General features: G+C 42.5%; 1 protein-coding gene across 13 annotated transcripts in view; it reads left to right on the forward strand.

The window, feature by feature from the left end:
• The window catches only part of LOC114023465 (liprin-beta-2-like), a 198,018-nt gene that overhangs the window by 144,464 nt on the left and 35,167 nt on the right, over positions 1 to 18,387 (forward strand). For 10 of the 13 annotated variants that reach the window (XM_027836096.1, XM_027836099.1, XM_027836103.1 and 7 more), the window contains 4 exons: positions 1,137 to 1,268; positions 10,981 to 11,139; positions 13,497 to 13,589; positions 15,956 to 16,064. In XM_027836096.1, the coding sequence (XP_027691897.1) occupies positions 1,137 to 1,268; positions 10,981 to 11,139; positions 13,497 to 13,589; positions 15,956 to 16,064 (493 nt within the window). The remainder of the gene's footprint in view (positions 1 to 1,136; positions 1,269 to 10,980; positions 11,140 to 13,496; positions 13,590 to 15,955; positions 16,065 to 18,387) is intronic. The other 3 variants (XM_027836100.1, XM_027836101.1, XM_027836107.1) reach the window with 1 other exon arrangement.

Below are 18,387 nucleotides of genomic sequence, written 5' to 3' on the forward strand. Positions count from 1 at the left end.
GGATTTGAATTCACATCATTTGAGTACACACAGATGAGATATTTTTTGTACTGTATCATTCTCCTTCCCAGTGTTCCTAATGTGCACCACCACCATGTTTCTCTTTGCTACCAGAGCCTGGCGAAGAGCCTTCTCCCTGCCAGGACTGGGGTGGGACTAGGGAGGGGCCTCCTGCAGCTTGGGGCCTTTCCTTTGTTTTGCTACCCTCCTGACATGAGCTGCTTTCAATGGAATCTGCTGGCTTCTTCTCAGGAGGGAAGCCAGCAGCTGCACGTTGGGCTCATGAAGGGCTCAGGTGAGTTTGGGGCGGGTCGGTCGAGATTCCTCTGTGTCGCTCCCACTCACGCTGCTTAATTGCAAACAGTTTGGTTGTGCCAGTGGGAGCAAAGCCAGTGGTTTGCTTTAGGGCACCTGCTCTGCAAACAACCAGGATTACATAGTAGAAAGAGTGAGAGTGAGGGACAAAGAGGCAGCAGAGACCCAGGTTCACATTCCACTTCTGACTGTCCATGGGCAAGGCCTAGAATCATAGAGTTAGAAACAGGAGACTTTAGAGACCGTGTAATCCAAACCAAGAACCAGAGAAGTTAAGTGTTTTGTTCACTGTCACAAAATAAGCGACAGAGGGTGGGACCTTGGGTTCATTGAGCATTTACTAAGCTACTGTGTGCCAGGCACTGTGCCAAAGTGCTGGGGCCACAAAGAAAGGTAGAAGACAGCCCCTGCTCTCAAGGGGCTTAGAGTCTAACGAGAGAGACAACATGCACACAAGTGCTCTGACTGCACTGCAGAGCCCCACTGCTCAATGCATTTGAGCCTCTCTTTGCCACAGTTTCCCCATCTCTGCAATGGGTATAAGAATACCAACAGCCCTGATCTCCCAGGACTATTGTGAGAATCAAAGGAAATAATGTGTTTAACAACTTGTAGCCCTTTCAGCATAGACCACGTGTGTGCATGTATGACTTCTCTCCTGACCTATCCCACCCCTGCCCCCAACACCACCTCCTAGGAACGGTTAATTCTGATCCCCTGTCGGAGGCATCTCTCAACTCCTCCAAGCCCATCCACCCAGGACTAGCATCCTCCATTGTGGGATTTGTTGGGAGTGTCTAAGATGCCTTTTCTGACTTCAGGAATTGTTGAGCCGTACGTCTCTCGAGGCACAGAAACTGGAGCTGACGGCGGAGGTTTCCGAGCTGAAGCTCCGGCTGGTTGGCATGGAAAGGGAACAGAGGGAGCAGGAGGAGAAGCAGAGGAAAGCTGAGGTGAGTGTCGCTGGCACATCTCAGTCTGCCCAGGGTGCCCTGTGAAAGGCCAGCTCTTCAGACAGCCAAGCTGGAAGGCAAAGTGTGTTAGGAGCCCACAGGCCAAGTTAGGAGGAGACTAGCTGCTCAGGCTTTTTGGAAACACCCGTTTGGCCTAGCAGGGAATTTCACGTTATGCTCCAGCTACCAGAACAAGGCCAATCACTGCTGTCTGCAAGGCTTTTGGGGCAAAGTGGGACAGAGGGAGAAGGATGAGGAAAAACTACACGACAAAGTGGATAGAGCCCAAGGCTTGGAATTCAAATCTTGCCTCAAACACTTATTGGTTGTATAACCCTGAGCAAGTCACTGAATGTCTCTCAGCCTCAGTTTCCTCATCTGTCAAATGAGGAAGTTGGACTCCTTCCAGGCTGTCCTTCAAACACCAAGAGGAGAGGTCATTGTTGTTGAAGCCTGCCTCTTCAATGGAGAGACAGTGGAATTCGGGTGTGGGGTGGTGCGTACGATGTCAGCCACGGCAAACATGCTGAGCTGTGCTTTTTTGTATCCAGAGAAGGTTCTGTTTAGGGGCAAAGGGACAGAGAGGGAGTCATTAGGAAGTGACAATGACGTTTCCAAAGGGGAGGCACACCAATGAAGCAAATGTTTAAGGATATTTTTGAGAAACAGAATGCCATGGCTCTGATATTTCTTTAGCCGGAGTGCAGTTGATCCCCAAATGTGCCACTGTTGGCTGCTCTTTGGGGAGACTCAAATGTGTGCAAACAGGGTATGAGAGCTTTTCCCACAGCTTCTTGGACCCCCAATCCCAATCATCTGTGTGCTGAAGCAAGTGTGTATCTACATGCGCTGCTTCTCTTGACCTCAAGCTTTTTAGTTCTGGAAAAGGGAGAGAGAATTATTGCTGGGCCCTAGAAAGAACACTGGATATGGAGTCAAAATATTCTGGTTCAAATCCTATCTCCGGCAGTTCCTGGCCAAGTCATGTGGTTCCTTGGAGCCTCAGTTTTCCTCATCTGGAAAATGGGAATAATGGCATTATCATTTGCTCTCTTAAAAGCACTGTGTAAATGGAAGCAGAGACAGCAGCTGTGAGTAGTAGAAAGACTAATTAGTTTGGTGGAATTATGCCCAGACCCTCTTTCTGCTGCTTATTACCTTGAGCAACAATGTTAGCAATAATAACTGGCATGTTTCTGGCCCTTTAAAGTTTGCAAAGTCCTTTATACACATGATCTCACAACATCTGTGTGGGTTGGGTTAGGGATGGTGAGCAAAATTGCCTCATTTTAAAGATGAGAGAACTGAGGCCCAGAACAGGCAAATACCTTTCCCGTGGTCAGACATCTCCTGAGTGTCAGAGGCAGTATTTGAACCCAGGCCTTGCTGAATCTGGCACTCTCTGCTGTGCCATTTTGCTTTGTAAATGACTTCACCTCTATATCTGGGGATTCTTCCTCTGTCATCTCTCAGCTCCCTTGCAACTCATCTCAGTATTTTCTGATTTCTTCTTGCCCTGGGCTGTTTTTAAAGGACGATTTATGGATGCCTTTTATTTTGACACCGTGATCACTTCCCCATACTTACCCCACTCCCACGATATAGAACCTTCCTTTGCGTCTGGACAGAAATGTCCTCTCCCGTATCCTTGACTAATGGTCATCCAGCCGGAGGCTGACAACCTCCAACAATGTGGAGGGTGCTTTTGGAATGGGCATGTTGTTGGGAGATTTTTCCATATATCAAACTGAAATCTGTTCTTTTATGACTTCTACCCACTGTTCCTGGTTTTGTCCTCTGGGATGAGCAAGAATAATTTTGATCCCTCTTTTAGATGACATCTTTTAGATCTATTCAGTTTTCATAAACCCCTGGATCCAGGCCTAACCTCCACAGTTCCATCAACTTATCCTTGGGTGGTGTGGTTTTGAGGCCTTCTACCATACTGGTGACCCACCCTCTACACATACTTGTAGGCATGTCAGTGGCTTCTTAAGAAGGGGCCCCCAGAACTGAGCACAGTACTCCAGAGTGGTCAGACCAAAGCCAAAGACTGGGATTAAAACCTCCTTCATTCAATTTGACATTTAATAAACACCTACTGTATACCTGGCATTAGGTGCTGGGATTACAAAGATGAAACAGCCCCTGCCCTCAAGAGGCTTTAATTCTTTGGGGGAAATGCTGTCCTTCTGAATACTAATACTATGTTTTTATTATAAATATAGCCCATTATAAATTAGATTTGGGGTTTTTTTTGGTTGCCACATGGTACTAATGACTCACTGCGCTGGCTAAGTGTTTGGTTAAATTTTTCCATTGACTGTTGTCAAAATTTGTTTCAAATTCTCATGTTGTCATTCAAGCCATTAGCTTTCCCTCCCAGCTTTATGTCATCTGCAACCCTGATAAACACAACATCTGTGTCTTCATCCAAGCCATTTACATAGATGTCAAATGACACAGGGTGAAGGATGGGTCCCATAAAGCTATTTTTGGCTACTCCATTATAGCTCCCAGTCATCACAGCTTCCTCTTCGAAGTTCTGGGGCCACAAGTTGTATTACCGCCCTCCTTCCTAGATGAATTTGGTGAATTCTTGGGCCACTCTATCAACATTCCCCTGTTTCTGAGATTCTTAATCTTTTTATGTTATAGATGCTTTTGTCAGTCTGGCAAAGGTGATGGACTCCTCATAGTCTTCTTTTTAAATGCATAAAATAAAATACTTTAGGATTATGGAGGAAACCATTTATATGAAAGAATAGTTATCAAAATGTTTCTTTAAAAAAATTTCATGGATTCTAGGTTAAGAACCCCTATTCTCTTTCATATTTGTTACTCTCTCTGTAACATCTGGTTTAGTAGACATACATATATATATAATATATATATATATTTATAATATATATATAATCCCCTACCGTCCATCTTTACTTTAAAGTTTCCTTGACCCCAAATCTCTACTTGCCAGTATAAAATACTGTGTTTCAATATAGATGATTCATTTTTTGTTTGTTTTTTTTGTTTTTGCTAGACAGTGGGGTTAAGTGACTTGCCCAGGCTCACACAGCTAGTAACTGTCAAGTGTCTAAGGCCGGATTTGAACTCGGGTCTTCCTGACTCCAGGACCGGTTCCCTATCTAGATGATTCTTTAATGATCTCACTTAACCTCCTAGGGCCAGCCTCAATTTCCTTTTCTATAAAATAAAGAATGGCTGAACCACTTCAGGAATTCTTAGCCTAGGGTCCGAGAACTTTTAAAAAATATATATATATTTTGATAACTCTTTTTCAATGTAATTGGTTTCCATTGTAATCCTGTGTATTATATTTTATGCATTTAAAAACATGATTCTGAAAGGGGATCCACTGACTTCACCAAAGTGCTGGGGCAGGGGAAGCACAACACATCAAAAAAGTTAAGAACTCCTGGATTGGGGGAGAGGAAGTAAGGAACAAGCATTTATTAGGCACCCGTTGTGTGCCAGGTACTGTGCCAAGTGCTTTTACAAATATCATCTCATCTGATCCTCTCGACAACTTAGGAGACAGGTACTATTATACTCCCCATTTATAGTTGAGTAAACTGAGGCAGACCAGGTGATCTCTAAGGTCCCTTCCCATTCCAGATCCTGTGGACCAGTCTGATGTGGGAAGCTTTTCCAAGAACCTTCCTTGGGCCACAAATGATCGGATTTATTCCAGTTTGTCAGTTAGCTAGCTCAGAGAAGACGTGGCCTCGTTTTGCCTTCCAGTCATTCCTGAAGGTCTAGAAGGTCTTCTGCCATGTTCCGCCATAACTTTATCTTTCCTCACCTCCCAGCAATCAGAAAGACAATGAAACATTTATGCTCCAGCATGTTCAGGCTGCTTCCTGAGCTCTCTTGTGACTTTTCCCCCAGCCTATCCGCCGCCAAGTCTTGGGGAGGCAGAGCTCCTCTTGTTCATTTTAAAAACAAAGACAAGATTGACAGTGAACAATTTTGAACAAATTGAACATTTCTCTCGTTCTTAGGAAACCATCATTCCCTAGGTCCCACCCCCTTCCCTTCTCCACACCAGGATTAAATACACATCTGCATTCTGTTGCATGTTGGAATTGCAGAATCTAAGTTTACAAACATAACTTTTTAAAGCAAAATATAAAGAGATTTTTTTTAAAGCTTACCATCAGAACAAGATAATTTACAAAACAGACTGAGGAACTTGGAAGGTGACAGGGGATGGGGCTGAGAGCCTCTCCATAGCCTTACCTTCCCTCTCCCAAGTCCTCAGCACTAGGGGCTTTTGTGGAATCACTTCCAAGAAGCTTGATGGTCTTAATTTCCCTTGGGACCCTGTAGACCTGGAATAAAATTTTAAAATGTGATTTTAAAAAAAATTCTATCACAATTAAACTGGTCAGTTGTCCTCATTAAACAGTCCCCTTTCCCCCTCTTTTATCCCTTGAATTTTCCTATTCTATGGATGATGGAAAAAGTTTTTGTTTTTGTTTTTGTTTTTTTTTTGAAGCTAATCACTGAAATGAGGTTGCTAATTTTTTGCGGATCCTAGTTAGCTCTCAGTCCAAGGCTCACAGGCTTCTCAGAGCCTCGTGGGGGAAAAGAGATTGGAAAGTCACATGTGTTGTTTGTTTTTCCTCTCCTGTGATCTGGCGTCTAGAGGAGCGGAGTTTGAATCCAACCTAGACATTTCCTAACTGTGTGACCTTGGACAAGTCACTTCACCACTGTCTGCCTCAGTTTCCCCAGTATAAAAACGAGAATCATAATAGCACCTACCACGCAGGATTGTTGGAGGATCAAATAAGATAACGTTTGTGAAGTGCTTAGCACATTACAAGGCATTTAATAAATGCTTTCCTTTCCTGTGCACTGTCAGATTCTTCGTATTGGCTTTGTACAATGCTCATTTCCCGTACTAGATAGTTATTTCCTTGAGAACAGCTCTCATCATCATATTCCTCATAACTATCCATAAGGATTCAATTTCTCTAGTGCCTGGCAGTTTACACAGCCTCACAACAGCCCCTTCAGGTAGGTAATCAATCAATCATTTAATCAACCAGCATTTGTTAAATGCCTAGTGTGTTTGAGGCACTGTGCTAGGCCAACAAGATGTGAAGTCAGAAATGAAGTAATGCCTATGTCGAAGATAAAAGGACTGCTCTTAAGAGTCAGGAATACCAGAGCTTATATTATCTGTATTATTACATTCTTTGGAACTAAGTGAACTAAGACTTTTAAGTGACTACTGTGTGCTAGGCACTGTGCTAAGCCCAGAGTATGCAAAGAAAGACAAAAGACCTCCCTGCTTTCAGGGAGTTCACAGCCTATAGTATCATTATCTTTGTTTTTTGGATGAACAGCTCACCCAGATAGTAAGTTCAGAGACAGGACTTTGACCCAGGTTTTCTGATTCAAAATCTAAACCAGAGGTTCCCAAACTTATTTGGCCTTCTCTCTCTTTTCCCCTCCTTTAAAAAAAAAATTACTCAGCGCCCCCTTGGAAATCTACTTTTTTTTAACCTTTAGGAGTTTGTTTGTTTGTTTGTTTAATTTGCATCATTTCAAAAAATATATATAATTTTTTGAAATGATGTATCTTAATTTGATGATTTATTATCAGTTTGTGGGTTTTTTCCAGCATTGAAATTTTGATGATGCAATATTGCATCATGTAACCATAGTATTGTATTGTAAACAAGTCATTACATGCGCATATTCCTTCCCATGAATGATGGACTTCCTGACAGTGCCCTACATGCTCATCTGCCAACACTTGCTTGTTAAGACCTGTTGGTAGACTTGACTGCTGTTGTGTTATAACTTGCATTTTGTATGTTTGTTTGGAAAATTTTCAAGTAGATATTCCAGTAAGATATGTATTTGTCCAAAAGAACAGCATGATTTGGAAAATAATGTAATCACTAGACTTTAACTCTGTTACACAACAGATGAAACATGTATGAACGTTTTTTCAAAATTTTCTTATCTTCTTTTCTTTCCTAATGCTTCCATTACTCCCTTATTCACTGTCTCCCAGTTGCACCGAGGCTACTACCTCCCCACCTCTCCATTATTCCAGCACCCCCCCAGGGGGTGATATCACTCACTTTGAGATCCTGTACACTACACCACATTCTCTTTCAGGCATTTATTTATTGTTATTTTTATTATATTTTATTTTTTATTTTTGACTAGGCAATGGGGTTAAGTGGCTTGCCCAGGGTCACACGGCTAGTAAGTTTCAAGTGTCTGAGGCCAGATTTGAACTCAGTTCCTCCTGACTCCAGGGCTGGTGCTCTATCCACTGTGCTACCTAACTGCCACGTATTTTTTTTTTAAATCACAAAGTTAGTAACATTTGCAACAAATATAAATCAGTGAACAGAATATGTCACTGAATGCCAAATAAAAGTATTCAACCTGAACCATTTGGCTTTTGGCTGAAAATATATATATATAATAAAATCTGAAACAAAATATTAGCGATTTATTTGTTCTGGGTTCTCTCTCCCTTGCTCCCTCTTCCTCCTTCCACTGAGAGGTTAAGTGACTTGCCCCAGGGCCACACAAATCTGTCTTTGTCACAGGCAATGTGATCCCCAGGTCAAAGGATTTGATCTAGTTTTTTGTATGTTTGTTTGGGGCCTTTTATTTATACAGCCAAATTGTTCTCTGAAAACTCTCATCAGCCTACAATCCCTCCAACCAGGTTTGCCCATATTCTTTCTGGTGGAGAATTTTATCATTTTTAAATCCTTCTTTTGCCAGTTTAATGGATGTAAGATATCACCCGAAAGTTATTTGAACTTGTCTTTTCTGTTTATTAACCAATGTGAACAACTTTTTAAGAAGTCAAACACTGTGCTCTGAATAGTTCTCCTTTGGGGAATGGATATTATTCATGGATCCACATCAGATCCTTTTAGAGTTGCATGTCAGATTTTGATCAGAGATATTTATTCCACATTGTCTTCCCTGCATCTGTTTCTTTTCTTTTATTTCAGAAACACTGGTTTTTTTCATGCAGATTCCTTTTATTTTTGACTAAACCAGCGTGGTTGCCAGTGATTTCTTCTGATCTGTGTGATATTTAACATTTTTCTCTTTTCCACTAAATTGTTATGTTTTCATGAAGTCTGCCTTATGATAACTTGTAATATTTGGGTCCTTCTTCCAATTGGAGTTTATTTAAGAATACAATGTGATATGATAATGAGATTGGGATATGATTACCCACTCACCCCCTTTTTTCATACTGATAACCATTGTGATAAAAGATTATTTACTCTTTAAAGGTTGGGAAAAAATTTACCTGTGAGTCTTTTTGGTCTGTGCCTTTTGCTCAGGCAAGTAATTTATCTGATTTCTCCTTCTACATATGCATTATTTAGGTTAGCCATTCTTTTGTCAGTTATGTATTTTATATTTTGGTAGCTATCATTTCATTTCTTTTAAGTTTTCCAATCTATATATAACTCTTATTTTAAATTTTGGTAATTTGTTTTCTCTCTGCTTTGATTAAACTTGCTAATTTTGAGATTGTTTTTTCAGTCTTTCTAAAAAACCTTTCAACATGTTCATTGTTTTCTCATTTTCTATTTTATTAATACCTGTAATAATCTGTTATTTTATTTTTTCTGTTTTCATTTGATACACTCCATTATATGTACTTTGATATGGTCTTCTGTTTCTTTTCTAAAATATGTGAATTTTTTCCTTTTTGTTCTTATAAGCATTCAGAACTATAAATTTGCTTCTGAATAGTGCTTTGGTTGCATTCCATACACTATGATATATAATGTTTTATTGTTATCTTTAATGTAATCGGTTCCTGTAGCTATAATTTCCTCTTTCCATAGGTATTACTTGATTTTTTAATTCAGTTGATTGACTTTTTGTTTGTTTGTTTGTTTTTTTAGGCAATTAGGGTTAAGTGACTTGCCCAGGGTCCCACAGCTAGTAAGTGTCAAGTATTTGTTCTGAGACTGGATTTGAACTCAGGTCCTCCTGACTTCAGGGCGAGTGCTCTATCCACTGCACCACCTAGCTGCCTTGGGTTGATTGACTTTTATAACCATTTATTATCACCTTATCACTGCCCTAACCCCAACTGAACAATAAAAAGAAAAAAAACATAACAAATATGCATAATCAAAAAAAATTCTGCATTGACTATGTCTAGAAATGTCTATCTCATTCTGCTCCTTAAGTCATCGCCTCTGGCAGGAGCTAGGTAGTGTGTGATTCATCTTCAGTCCTCTGAACTCATGATTTAGCATTGTGTTGAATAGTTACTAAACTCTTTCAAAAGTTATTTTCTTAGGGGCAGCTCATGGCCCAGTGGATAGAGCACCTGCCCTGGAGGCAGGAAGACTTGAGTTCAAATCCTGCTTCAGACACTTACTAGCTGTGTGACCCTGGGCAAGTCACTTAACCTCAATTACCTCAAAAAGAAAGTTGTTTTCTTTAAAGCGTACATGTGTTGTACATGCATACACACATATTTTCCTGTGTGTTGATTCAAAAAGAAAGTTGTTTTCTTTAAAGCATACATATGTTACACATACATACACACATATTTTTCTACACGTTTTCCTTTTGCTGTGTCTTTCACGTTTGAGGAATATATGCCCACGAGAGGTATTGCTAAATTAGAGGATATGCATAGTTTAATGACTTTTGCCTATGGTTCCAGACCATTTTCTAGAATGTTTGGACCAATTTACAGCTCTACCAACAATACTTGGTACCTGCCCTCCCAACATTGAGTATCCAAATTTTTTGTTCTCTTTCAAAACCACATGTGTCTTTTCAAAGAAAATTGACAAATGGTTAAATTTCTTGATTTTTTTTTCCCCATTCAATTCTTCCCTCATATCTTTAAAACCAGTTTGTTTAATACTCCATTCCATTTGATAAGTTATTTTTGTCTCAATTATATTCTATTATCTGAATGATAGTCTATTATTGATTTTCTGTGTCTTTCTGTAAAACTGATTTTTTTATAAATTTACTATATTCTTTTATGAATAGGCTTAGGTATAATGTCTAGACATGTGATTTCAGTGATATTGGGAACTCCCTGGCCAGGAAACTCCCCCTACCTGTGTAGGAAGATATCTTCTCTACAACATAGAGCGTTTGAGAGTTGCCTGGGTCATGAAGGTGGGGCATTTGGCCAGGCTGGGGAGGACTTCCTGCTCCAAAGTCCCCTCTCTACCCACTATGCTAAGCTGCCTCTTCTATGAATACATATTCAAATTTGGTGTGTTCTAATTTTGAGGGATGATATAATTTCCTTGTTTTTATATCTCATAATTTCATCTGGTTTGAATTCAGCTTTGTCAGATGTTGTCAATGCCAAGCATTCATTCTTGCATCTCCCTCAGCACCTAGGACAGAGTCTTGCAGAGTAAGCTACTCAATATGTTTCTTGAATTCAATTAAATTGAACTGGGATGCTTCCAGCAATGACCAGTGGTAAAAGACGGCTTTTTGTTCATTCCTCTAAATAGAGTAAACTTAAAAAACTCTCGAATATAAAAACACTCCATTATTTTTTTTTTTCCATCTTGAAAATCCCAACAAAATTCTAATTCATGGAGGGCATCAGTTTCCTCATCTGTGACATTAGGAGGATGGATTAGTCCCTGCTCTAACTATGTATGATTTTGCTCTCCTGTCTCTTCCCTTTTTACAGTTAGTAGTGAATCTGATCAGTGATCTACAGGAGCAGATGTGTAGACTACAGCTGGAAATCAGTAGCCAAATTCAAGAGAGAATGTTGCAGGACAGGGACCACATGGATGAATGTAGCCCTCAGGAGAGCCCCCAGGCCAGCAACCCCGATGGCTTGCCTGTATGAAGCATACCTAAGTATATCCAAGCATGAATTGGTGCTGCCTTGAGTTTGCAGAGAATTCTGGATTCTACTAACAAGAGTCTGCCGTGGGTACCGGCCATTCCTCTGTTTGACTCTGGGCAGAGTCCAGGGGCCATTTTCCTTTCTTTGACTTGCCCCATTTCACCTTTTCATTCTTGTATCTAAAGTTACCCTGGAGGAATAACATGGCTTTGCAGTCCTTCCTAAGACCTCTCTCTAATTGCGTGGTGTGTATCTATTAACAACTCGACGGGTAGCCCAAGGGCAGGTAAGAGAACTTGCCCAGCTGCGCAGTCTTTGTCCAATGACAAAGAGGAAGAAAATAGTAACCCACAAGGTACTTGCTCATAATCCCCGAATTTGGAAATCAGTTTGAGCTTCATGAAATCTAACTTGTTCTGACTTAAGAGAATTACAATGGTATATTAGGAATTGGCGAAGGAGGAACAGCTTCTTCCCATGCTTAATGAAAAACTGGAATGAAGCTGCTTTCTCTTGCTTGCAATTATGTTTTCAGTGAGGAGAAGAGAGAAAAATTTCCAGCTAAAATGGAAAATCTAGATAATATGGAGGACGTGCCAGGTGCTGCATTAAGCACGTGGGGACATTGTAGGCAGAAGGAAAATAATGTAAGAGATGCTCAGTAATTACCAAGAGAAGAAAGGAGTTAGAAACAATAGCCTGTGGTCCCAATTCATTGCTAATTGGAGCAGAGATAATGAACACGGTGAACATGAGATTTTAACACAAGGAGGGAATATACAAATATGTATATGTATGTATATATCATACACATACATAACTACAGAGGAATCACTGGGATTTGGAGAAATTGGACTTAGGACAGGAATTCTGAGGTGATGGGAAGGTTTATTTTATCCAAGAAGAATATATTTTAAAGAAGGCAAAGCGCAGTAGTACCATTTGTCTATGGATAGAGCACTCAAGTTTTACAAAGTGTTTTATATATTACATCATATACAACCACCCTCTGAGGTAGGGAAAAATAGGTTATTCAAAAGAGCTTAACTCTTCCGAAAGGAATGGTTTGCCTGGGTAGGTAGCACATTCCTCATCAGTGGAGGTATTCAAGCAAATGCTGGGTGTTGTAGAAGAGATTTATTGCTCAGGGTTAACCCAGATGCCCTTACACATTCCTTCTAGTTCTGAGATTCTAGGATTATGTGGTTCTTTTAAGGAAGAGTCTTAGGGTTAAATTGTCCAACATATCAAGTGCTGCTCTTCCATTCATTCACCCTGGACTACTGCAGCCCTCCTTGGTCTCACCCCTTTTTGAACCCCTGCAGCCTCTTGCTGGCAGGACTCCTTGTTTGGCACCAAGCGCATGCTACCTCCTGTTCTGTTGACTTCCTGTCTTCCCAGCTGGACCTCAAGTCCCTGGAGAGCTGTGCCTGGGTCCAATCCACTCTGTTATCTCCCTTGAAGTGTCCAGGACTGGGCCCTCCCTGGCAGAGGTCATCACTCAGTGTTAGGGCAGAGCAGATAGTGCTTGACTTGCCACTGCTTTACTTGCATTTCCATTTATCCCCTTCTAGTCCTTGTAAGCTCTGTTTTCTTCAAGGCATCATTGTCCTATCCTCTGATGGTCTCAAGCTTGAAGCTTGTCTCCTGATTGCCTGAACCCCAAGACACAAGGTGGGACACCTGACATGCTCAGTTCCCCCTCTCTCAGAGGAACTGAGGGTGCAGAGGTAGGAAGGTGCCCTCTGAAGCCGAGGAGGCAGCTACTGTCTGCTCTGGGCTGGAAAGTCCCAGGACAATAGAGAACAGAAAATGAAACATCTCTCTTCTCTCTAGAGGGAGGCCGGGGACCACAGACGCAGACTGTCATTTAATTGTTTTTAGCTGTTTTTGCTTATTGTGTAACAATATTGAAAATAATTATTTTTGTCTTTATCATTTGCTTCACCGCTAGTAAATTATGTAGCCAATTTATTGGCTACGCAAAGTAGAATTTGGATCTGAAGGGTGTGGAGGCAATGTGTCCAGAAATTACTTTGATGTGAAAATGTTAATAGATCTTACTGAGGAGGTGCCTGTAATTCTTCTCAAAGAGCTGCCCCCACACAAGCTGGAAAAGCCTCTAAAGGCAGAAATAAGAGGTGCAGCCTGGCATGGCTGTCACTGGCTATGCAAGAGCCTAAATAATTTAGTTTTAGACATTACACGCCTGGGCCAGCTAACGCACCCTTCTCTCTCTCTCTCTCTCTCTCTCTCTTTCTCTCTCTTCCTTCCTCCTCCTCCTCTCTCTCCCATCTCCTCCCTTTTTTCTTCCCTCTTCTTTCTCTGTCTGCCTGTCTTTTCCATTCTAGGAATTGCTACAGGAGCTCAAGCATCTCAAAATCAAAGTGGAGGAGCTGGAGAGTGAGCGAAATCAGTATGAATGGAAGCTGAAAGCAACAAAGGTAAAAACCACCAAGCCAGATGACCAGTGGTCCCGACACCTGGAGACAAGTGATCTCGCGTGAGAGGGGCCAGGGTGTGAATGCCAAACAAGGTCTCTGCTGGCCTAGTTCCATCTTCTGCTTGGAAATGGCCAATTCTTTTTCCCCTTCCCAATAATAGGCATTAGAACCAAAGGCTCTGACTGCGTCCTAGGGCACAGGTATGGATATCCTGCATAAATAGAAATGGCAACAGAAGTGGGGGTTAGGCCTTTCCATTAATACTGAAAGTGGGGGCAGCTGGGGGCACAGTGGATAGAAAGCTGGCCCTGGAGTCAGCAGGCCCCGAGTTCAAATGTGACCTTAGACACTTAACAGCTGTGTGACCCTGAGCAAGTCACTTAACCCTGATTGCCTTCCCCCCAGAAAAATATCAGAGGTGTAAATACTTCTGTCATTTCGCCCCTACTGCTTTCTCCCTCCTGCCCTTGCCAGAGAATTCCATAAATTAATTTAAAGGGAGATGAAGGGAAACAAGCATCTACATCCATAACCCCCAACCTCTGCAAAGAAGTAAGATGAGATGCATCCTCAGAGCTCTTCTTTGGAGCCAGGTGCAACAGTGCAAATTCATTAAGGTACTCCGATGTGTCAGGTCCTGTGCAAGGGACGGGAGATACACAGATTAAGAATAAGCCATCTTCAAAATAATTAAGTTATTTTAACCAGTGAACATTTTCCTAAAGTCTTCCCCTGAAGCCCTCCCTTCTGCCGCCATTCCTGAATGCTGCGCTCAGAAAACAAGGTCTAACAGGTCCCAGCAGGCCAGAAAGGCCTTGAGTATCACCCTATTGGTGGGCTGGGGTTTTGTCAGAATCATCAGGCCTCAGAGAATCTCATCACCAGGGCATTGGCCATGAGGTGATAACGTTGTGGGGGAGTGGAGAAGGGCACAGGAACTCCCTGCTCAGGCCAGGTGCGGGGATCACCTTCACTGATGAAATAATGGATCGTTTAGTTATCCCACTAAATTAAAGAATACATTTAGCTCTGGGGCAGCTAGGTGGCGCAGTGGATAGAGCACCGGCCCTGAAGTCAGGAGGACCTGAGTTCAAATCCAGCCTTACACCAAACACTTGACACTAGCTGCGTGACCTTGGCAAGTCGCTTAACCTCAATTGCCTTAAAAAAAAAAACCACAACAACAACAAAAAAAGAATATATTATTTAGCTCTTCTTGGCAGAGTATTACTTGCTCTTTAAAGGGACCCTGACCATCCCAAGTCTATCGTGGCTTCTGTGGAGGTTTTCATGAAAAAGGCTAGTGATACTAAAAGCAGTAAACCAACATTAGTGGTGCCAGTATTAACCCACACAAGAGAAGGCTGGTGTGCTAACTTGAGACTCCTGGTGGCAGGAGGCAGGAGGGCCAGGGAAGCAGGAGTTACCAAAACCATTCAGCAGTGGTTAAAAAACCAGAAAAGTAAATCAGTGGAATAAAATACATTTCTCAAAAAATAGTTAAGCAAGACCACCCAACAAACACCGTGATAGTTACTGATAGAACGTGTCGTTTTCTTCTTTAGAATTTTACCAATTATTAATAGAAAGGATGTGAAACAGTGTCATACGGTGGCTAGAAAGCTGGTCCTGGTGTCAAGAAAACCTGGGTGAAGTCCTGCCTCGACTAGGCATGTGACATTGGGCACCTCTCGGTGCCCCCAAACAGCTCTTCATGACTGTGTATTACAGAGAGTCTGTGCACCAGTGGAGAGCCTTAATTGTACACTAGGGGCTTTAAATAGTGCAGGGATTATTATTCCTAGTTTTTAGATAAACCAAGGTTTATCTAGCTAACTAACTAACTAACTGGCTTTCCCCTGATCATACAGCTAGCATCCAGCAAAACTGGAGCTCAAAACCAGGTCTTAAGCCTCATAATGCAATGAGTACACCATAACGTCTATGTCCATGGCAGCCTTCTTGCCGCCCGAAAGGAAAGCATCTCTTCCTTCTACCTTTAGCAAAAGTGGAATTGGTCCTTAAGGGTTGAGATGGGAGTATGTTGGAGCCCTGGGCCCCACAGCTGGACACAGAAGGTCAGAGCGCTGGTCCGCATGGCAATGACTGAAGCAGACAGTAAGGCATTGAGCCTGTTAACTGAGGCACAGTTTCAGAGACCGTTTGAACCATTCCCTAGTAGCTTTTGCTTGGGTCACTCGGGGACATTCACATCCCAGGCCAAGCAGGCAGTCAGTGGATAATGAAAGCTGAATCATCACTCTCCCCCTGCCTCATGGGGGTCACATTCTCAGTCTGGGCTCACTTTGTTTCTGGCCTCTGACAAGAGCACTCACTCATCTGAATGATGCCCTTGGCTCTTCCAGGCTGAGATCGCCCAGCTGCAAGAGCGGTTGGCATTGAAGGATGCAGAAATGGAACGCCTCCACAGCCAGCTCTCCAGGACCGTGGCCTGCGCGGAAAGCACAGAAAGAGGTAAAAAGGTGGTGATGCTCACAGAGCCGTGATGTTGTGGCATCCTGCCTGTTACCCCATTGAAGGTGAGATAGGAACCGCCCCCACGGGCAGGATGGGCATCCTGGTGCCCTCTATCAAAGGCAGGCTTCCCCTCACCTACCAGCCCCTTAGAGAAAATGTCGGAAGGGAAGCAAATGGAATGGTTTCCAAGGTGAACTCTAGAAAAAGACCATACAGTGTTTGAAAATTGCCTCACCCACCTACCAGCCCCACCTCTGGTGTCCCTCACTCCCCTTCCCACCACAAGAAGCCTGGACCCCTTCCTTGTTTTACATGCTGCTTGACTTATCACAAAATGAACACCTGTTGGCCATAGACAGCAGAATTTTCTGGCATCAGAGAGATCTACTCTTAGAAAAAAATAATATTTTAAGGTGTCCCTCATTACACCTTCTACATGTTGTGCCCTGGGCTGCTGCCTGACATATCTCTCCCTAATGCTATCTTCTGGTCACAGGACACCCAAGGTCAAGTGCATGGGCTTATAGGTGGGATGAATGTCTGTCTGGTCCTCCAGAGCAGGGGTGGGGATCCTGTGGCCTCATGGCCACATGTGGCCTTCTAGGTCCTCAGGTGCAGCCTTTTGACTGACTCCCAAGCCACCCCTGGCTCTTGCCTCTCCTGCGGTTTTAGAAGCATTGAGGACCTCTGGGCAGTGCCAGGAAGCTCAGTTTTCCTTTCAAATTAAGAGAGAAATTAAGCTCAGAAAAAATAGGAGAATAAAGGTATTTGTCTATGGCTTTGCCCCATGCGCCACCTTGTGCCCGAGACGTGGAAAGACAATTTTTGTCTTCCTTTCCTTTGACCACCAATTTATATCATTCTTTGGGAGAAAACTAGATGGTTTAAAACTTTTTCGTCTAAGGATCCTTTTACACTCTTAAAATGATTCCTACTGAAGAGCTGTAAAAACACATATTGGTTATATCTGTCATTACACTTGCAATAGTAGAAATTTAAATGTCTTAGTGTTTTTTATGAAAATAGTTTTGGCCTCTCAGACCCCGTGAAAGAATCCTGGGGACCCCCAGAGATTCCCAGACTCCACTTTGAGAACCACTGGTTTAAGAGAAGTGGATAAGTCAGGCAGTCTTTGGTATTTCTGTGCAGGCCTATGTAAATGGAAATAATATTCTATATGTCATTCTGTGAAAAGGCAGTGTAACATAGTGGATAGGGCCAGCCTCAGGGTAAGGACAATCTGGTTGAAAATCTTGCCTTAACACAGACTGGGGTGTGTCCCTGGGCAAATCACTTAACCCTTTAGTGCTCTAGGCAACTCTAAGATTTTAAGGTACAAAGGGCGACTAGAGGGCACCAGCCCAAGAGTCAGGAGGACCTGAGTTCAAATCCGGCCTCAGACACATAATATTTCCTAGCTGTGTGACTGGGCAAGTCACTTAACCCCAATCACCTCGCCCCCCAAAAAAAAAGAATGTAAGGTACAGAGAAATCACAGGACCAAGCCAAAAACAAATTGTCATTTTATAAACAACAATATTATCAGTGATCACCCTAAATTCCCCCAAAGTTTGCAAAGGAGGGCTCCAGGGACAACTCTGTCTTCCTAGATCAAGGGAGAATTTTATCTCTTTGTGCCTGCTTCCTAAGAAACACAAGGGATCTGCCAGGAAGAAGTTGCTACCCACCTTCTCTTTCAGCCAGGCCTAGGAGGCCATAAGGATCAGGCCTAAAACTCTGCCATAGGAAATGGTATAGTGCCTGGGGCACCGGACTTGAAGTCAGGAAGGGCTGGAGACTCACATCCCACTGCAGGTATACCGACTGCCTAGCTTTGGGCCCCTGGATCTGTAAAATGAGGGGCCCTTACGGTCCTTCCAGCTCTAAATCCATGATCCTACAAATCTTCTTTCTTCTAAGGGGGAAGAGAACAAACTTTTATTTACATGGTGTCTGCTATTTGCCAGGTTCTGTACTAAGTGCTAGACAAATATTATCTCTGGGAGCTGCTATTATTAAATACATTTTACGGTTGAGGAAACTGAGGCAAACTGCAGTTAAATGACAAATAGCTAATAAATGTCTGAGGCCAGATTTGAACATGTCTTCCTGACTCCAGGCCCAGCACTCTATCCACTTTACCATCTTGCTAATCTATACCATAAGTACACAAGTATCCCAGAATGTAGGTACCCTTAAAACAGTTCAGGGCTCCTGTACGCTGACTAGGAAAGGGAAAAGGTGTGTTTGCTAAATAGTATGTTTTCAATGTAGGGAATGCCCAGCGTCAGTCCTTTTGAGATGGGTTGGTTCTGTTGGT

Source organism: Vombatus ursinus, unplaced genomic scaffold (genome assembly GCF_900497805.2).
Source record: "Vombatus ursinus unplaced genomic scaffold, bare-nosed wombat genome assembly UNPS02014818.1, whole genome shotgun sequence".
NCBI lineage: Eukaryota > Metazoa > Chordata > Mammalia > Diprotodontia > Vombatidae > Vombatus > Vombatus ursinus.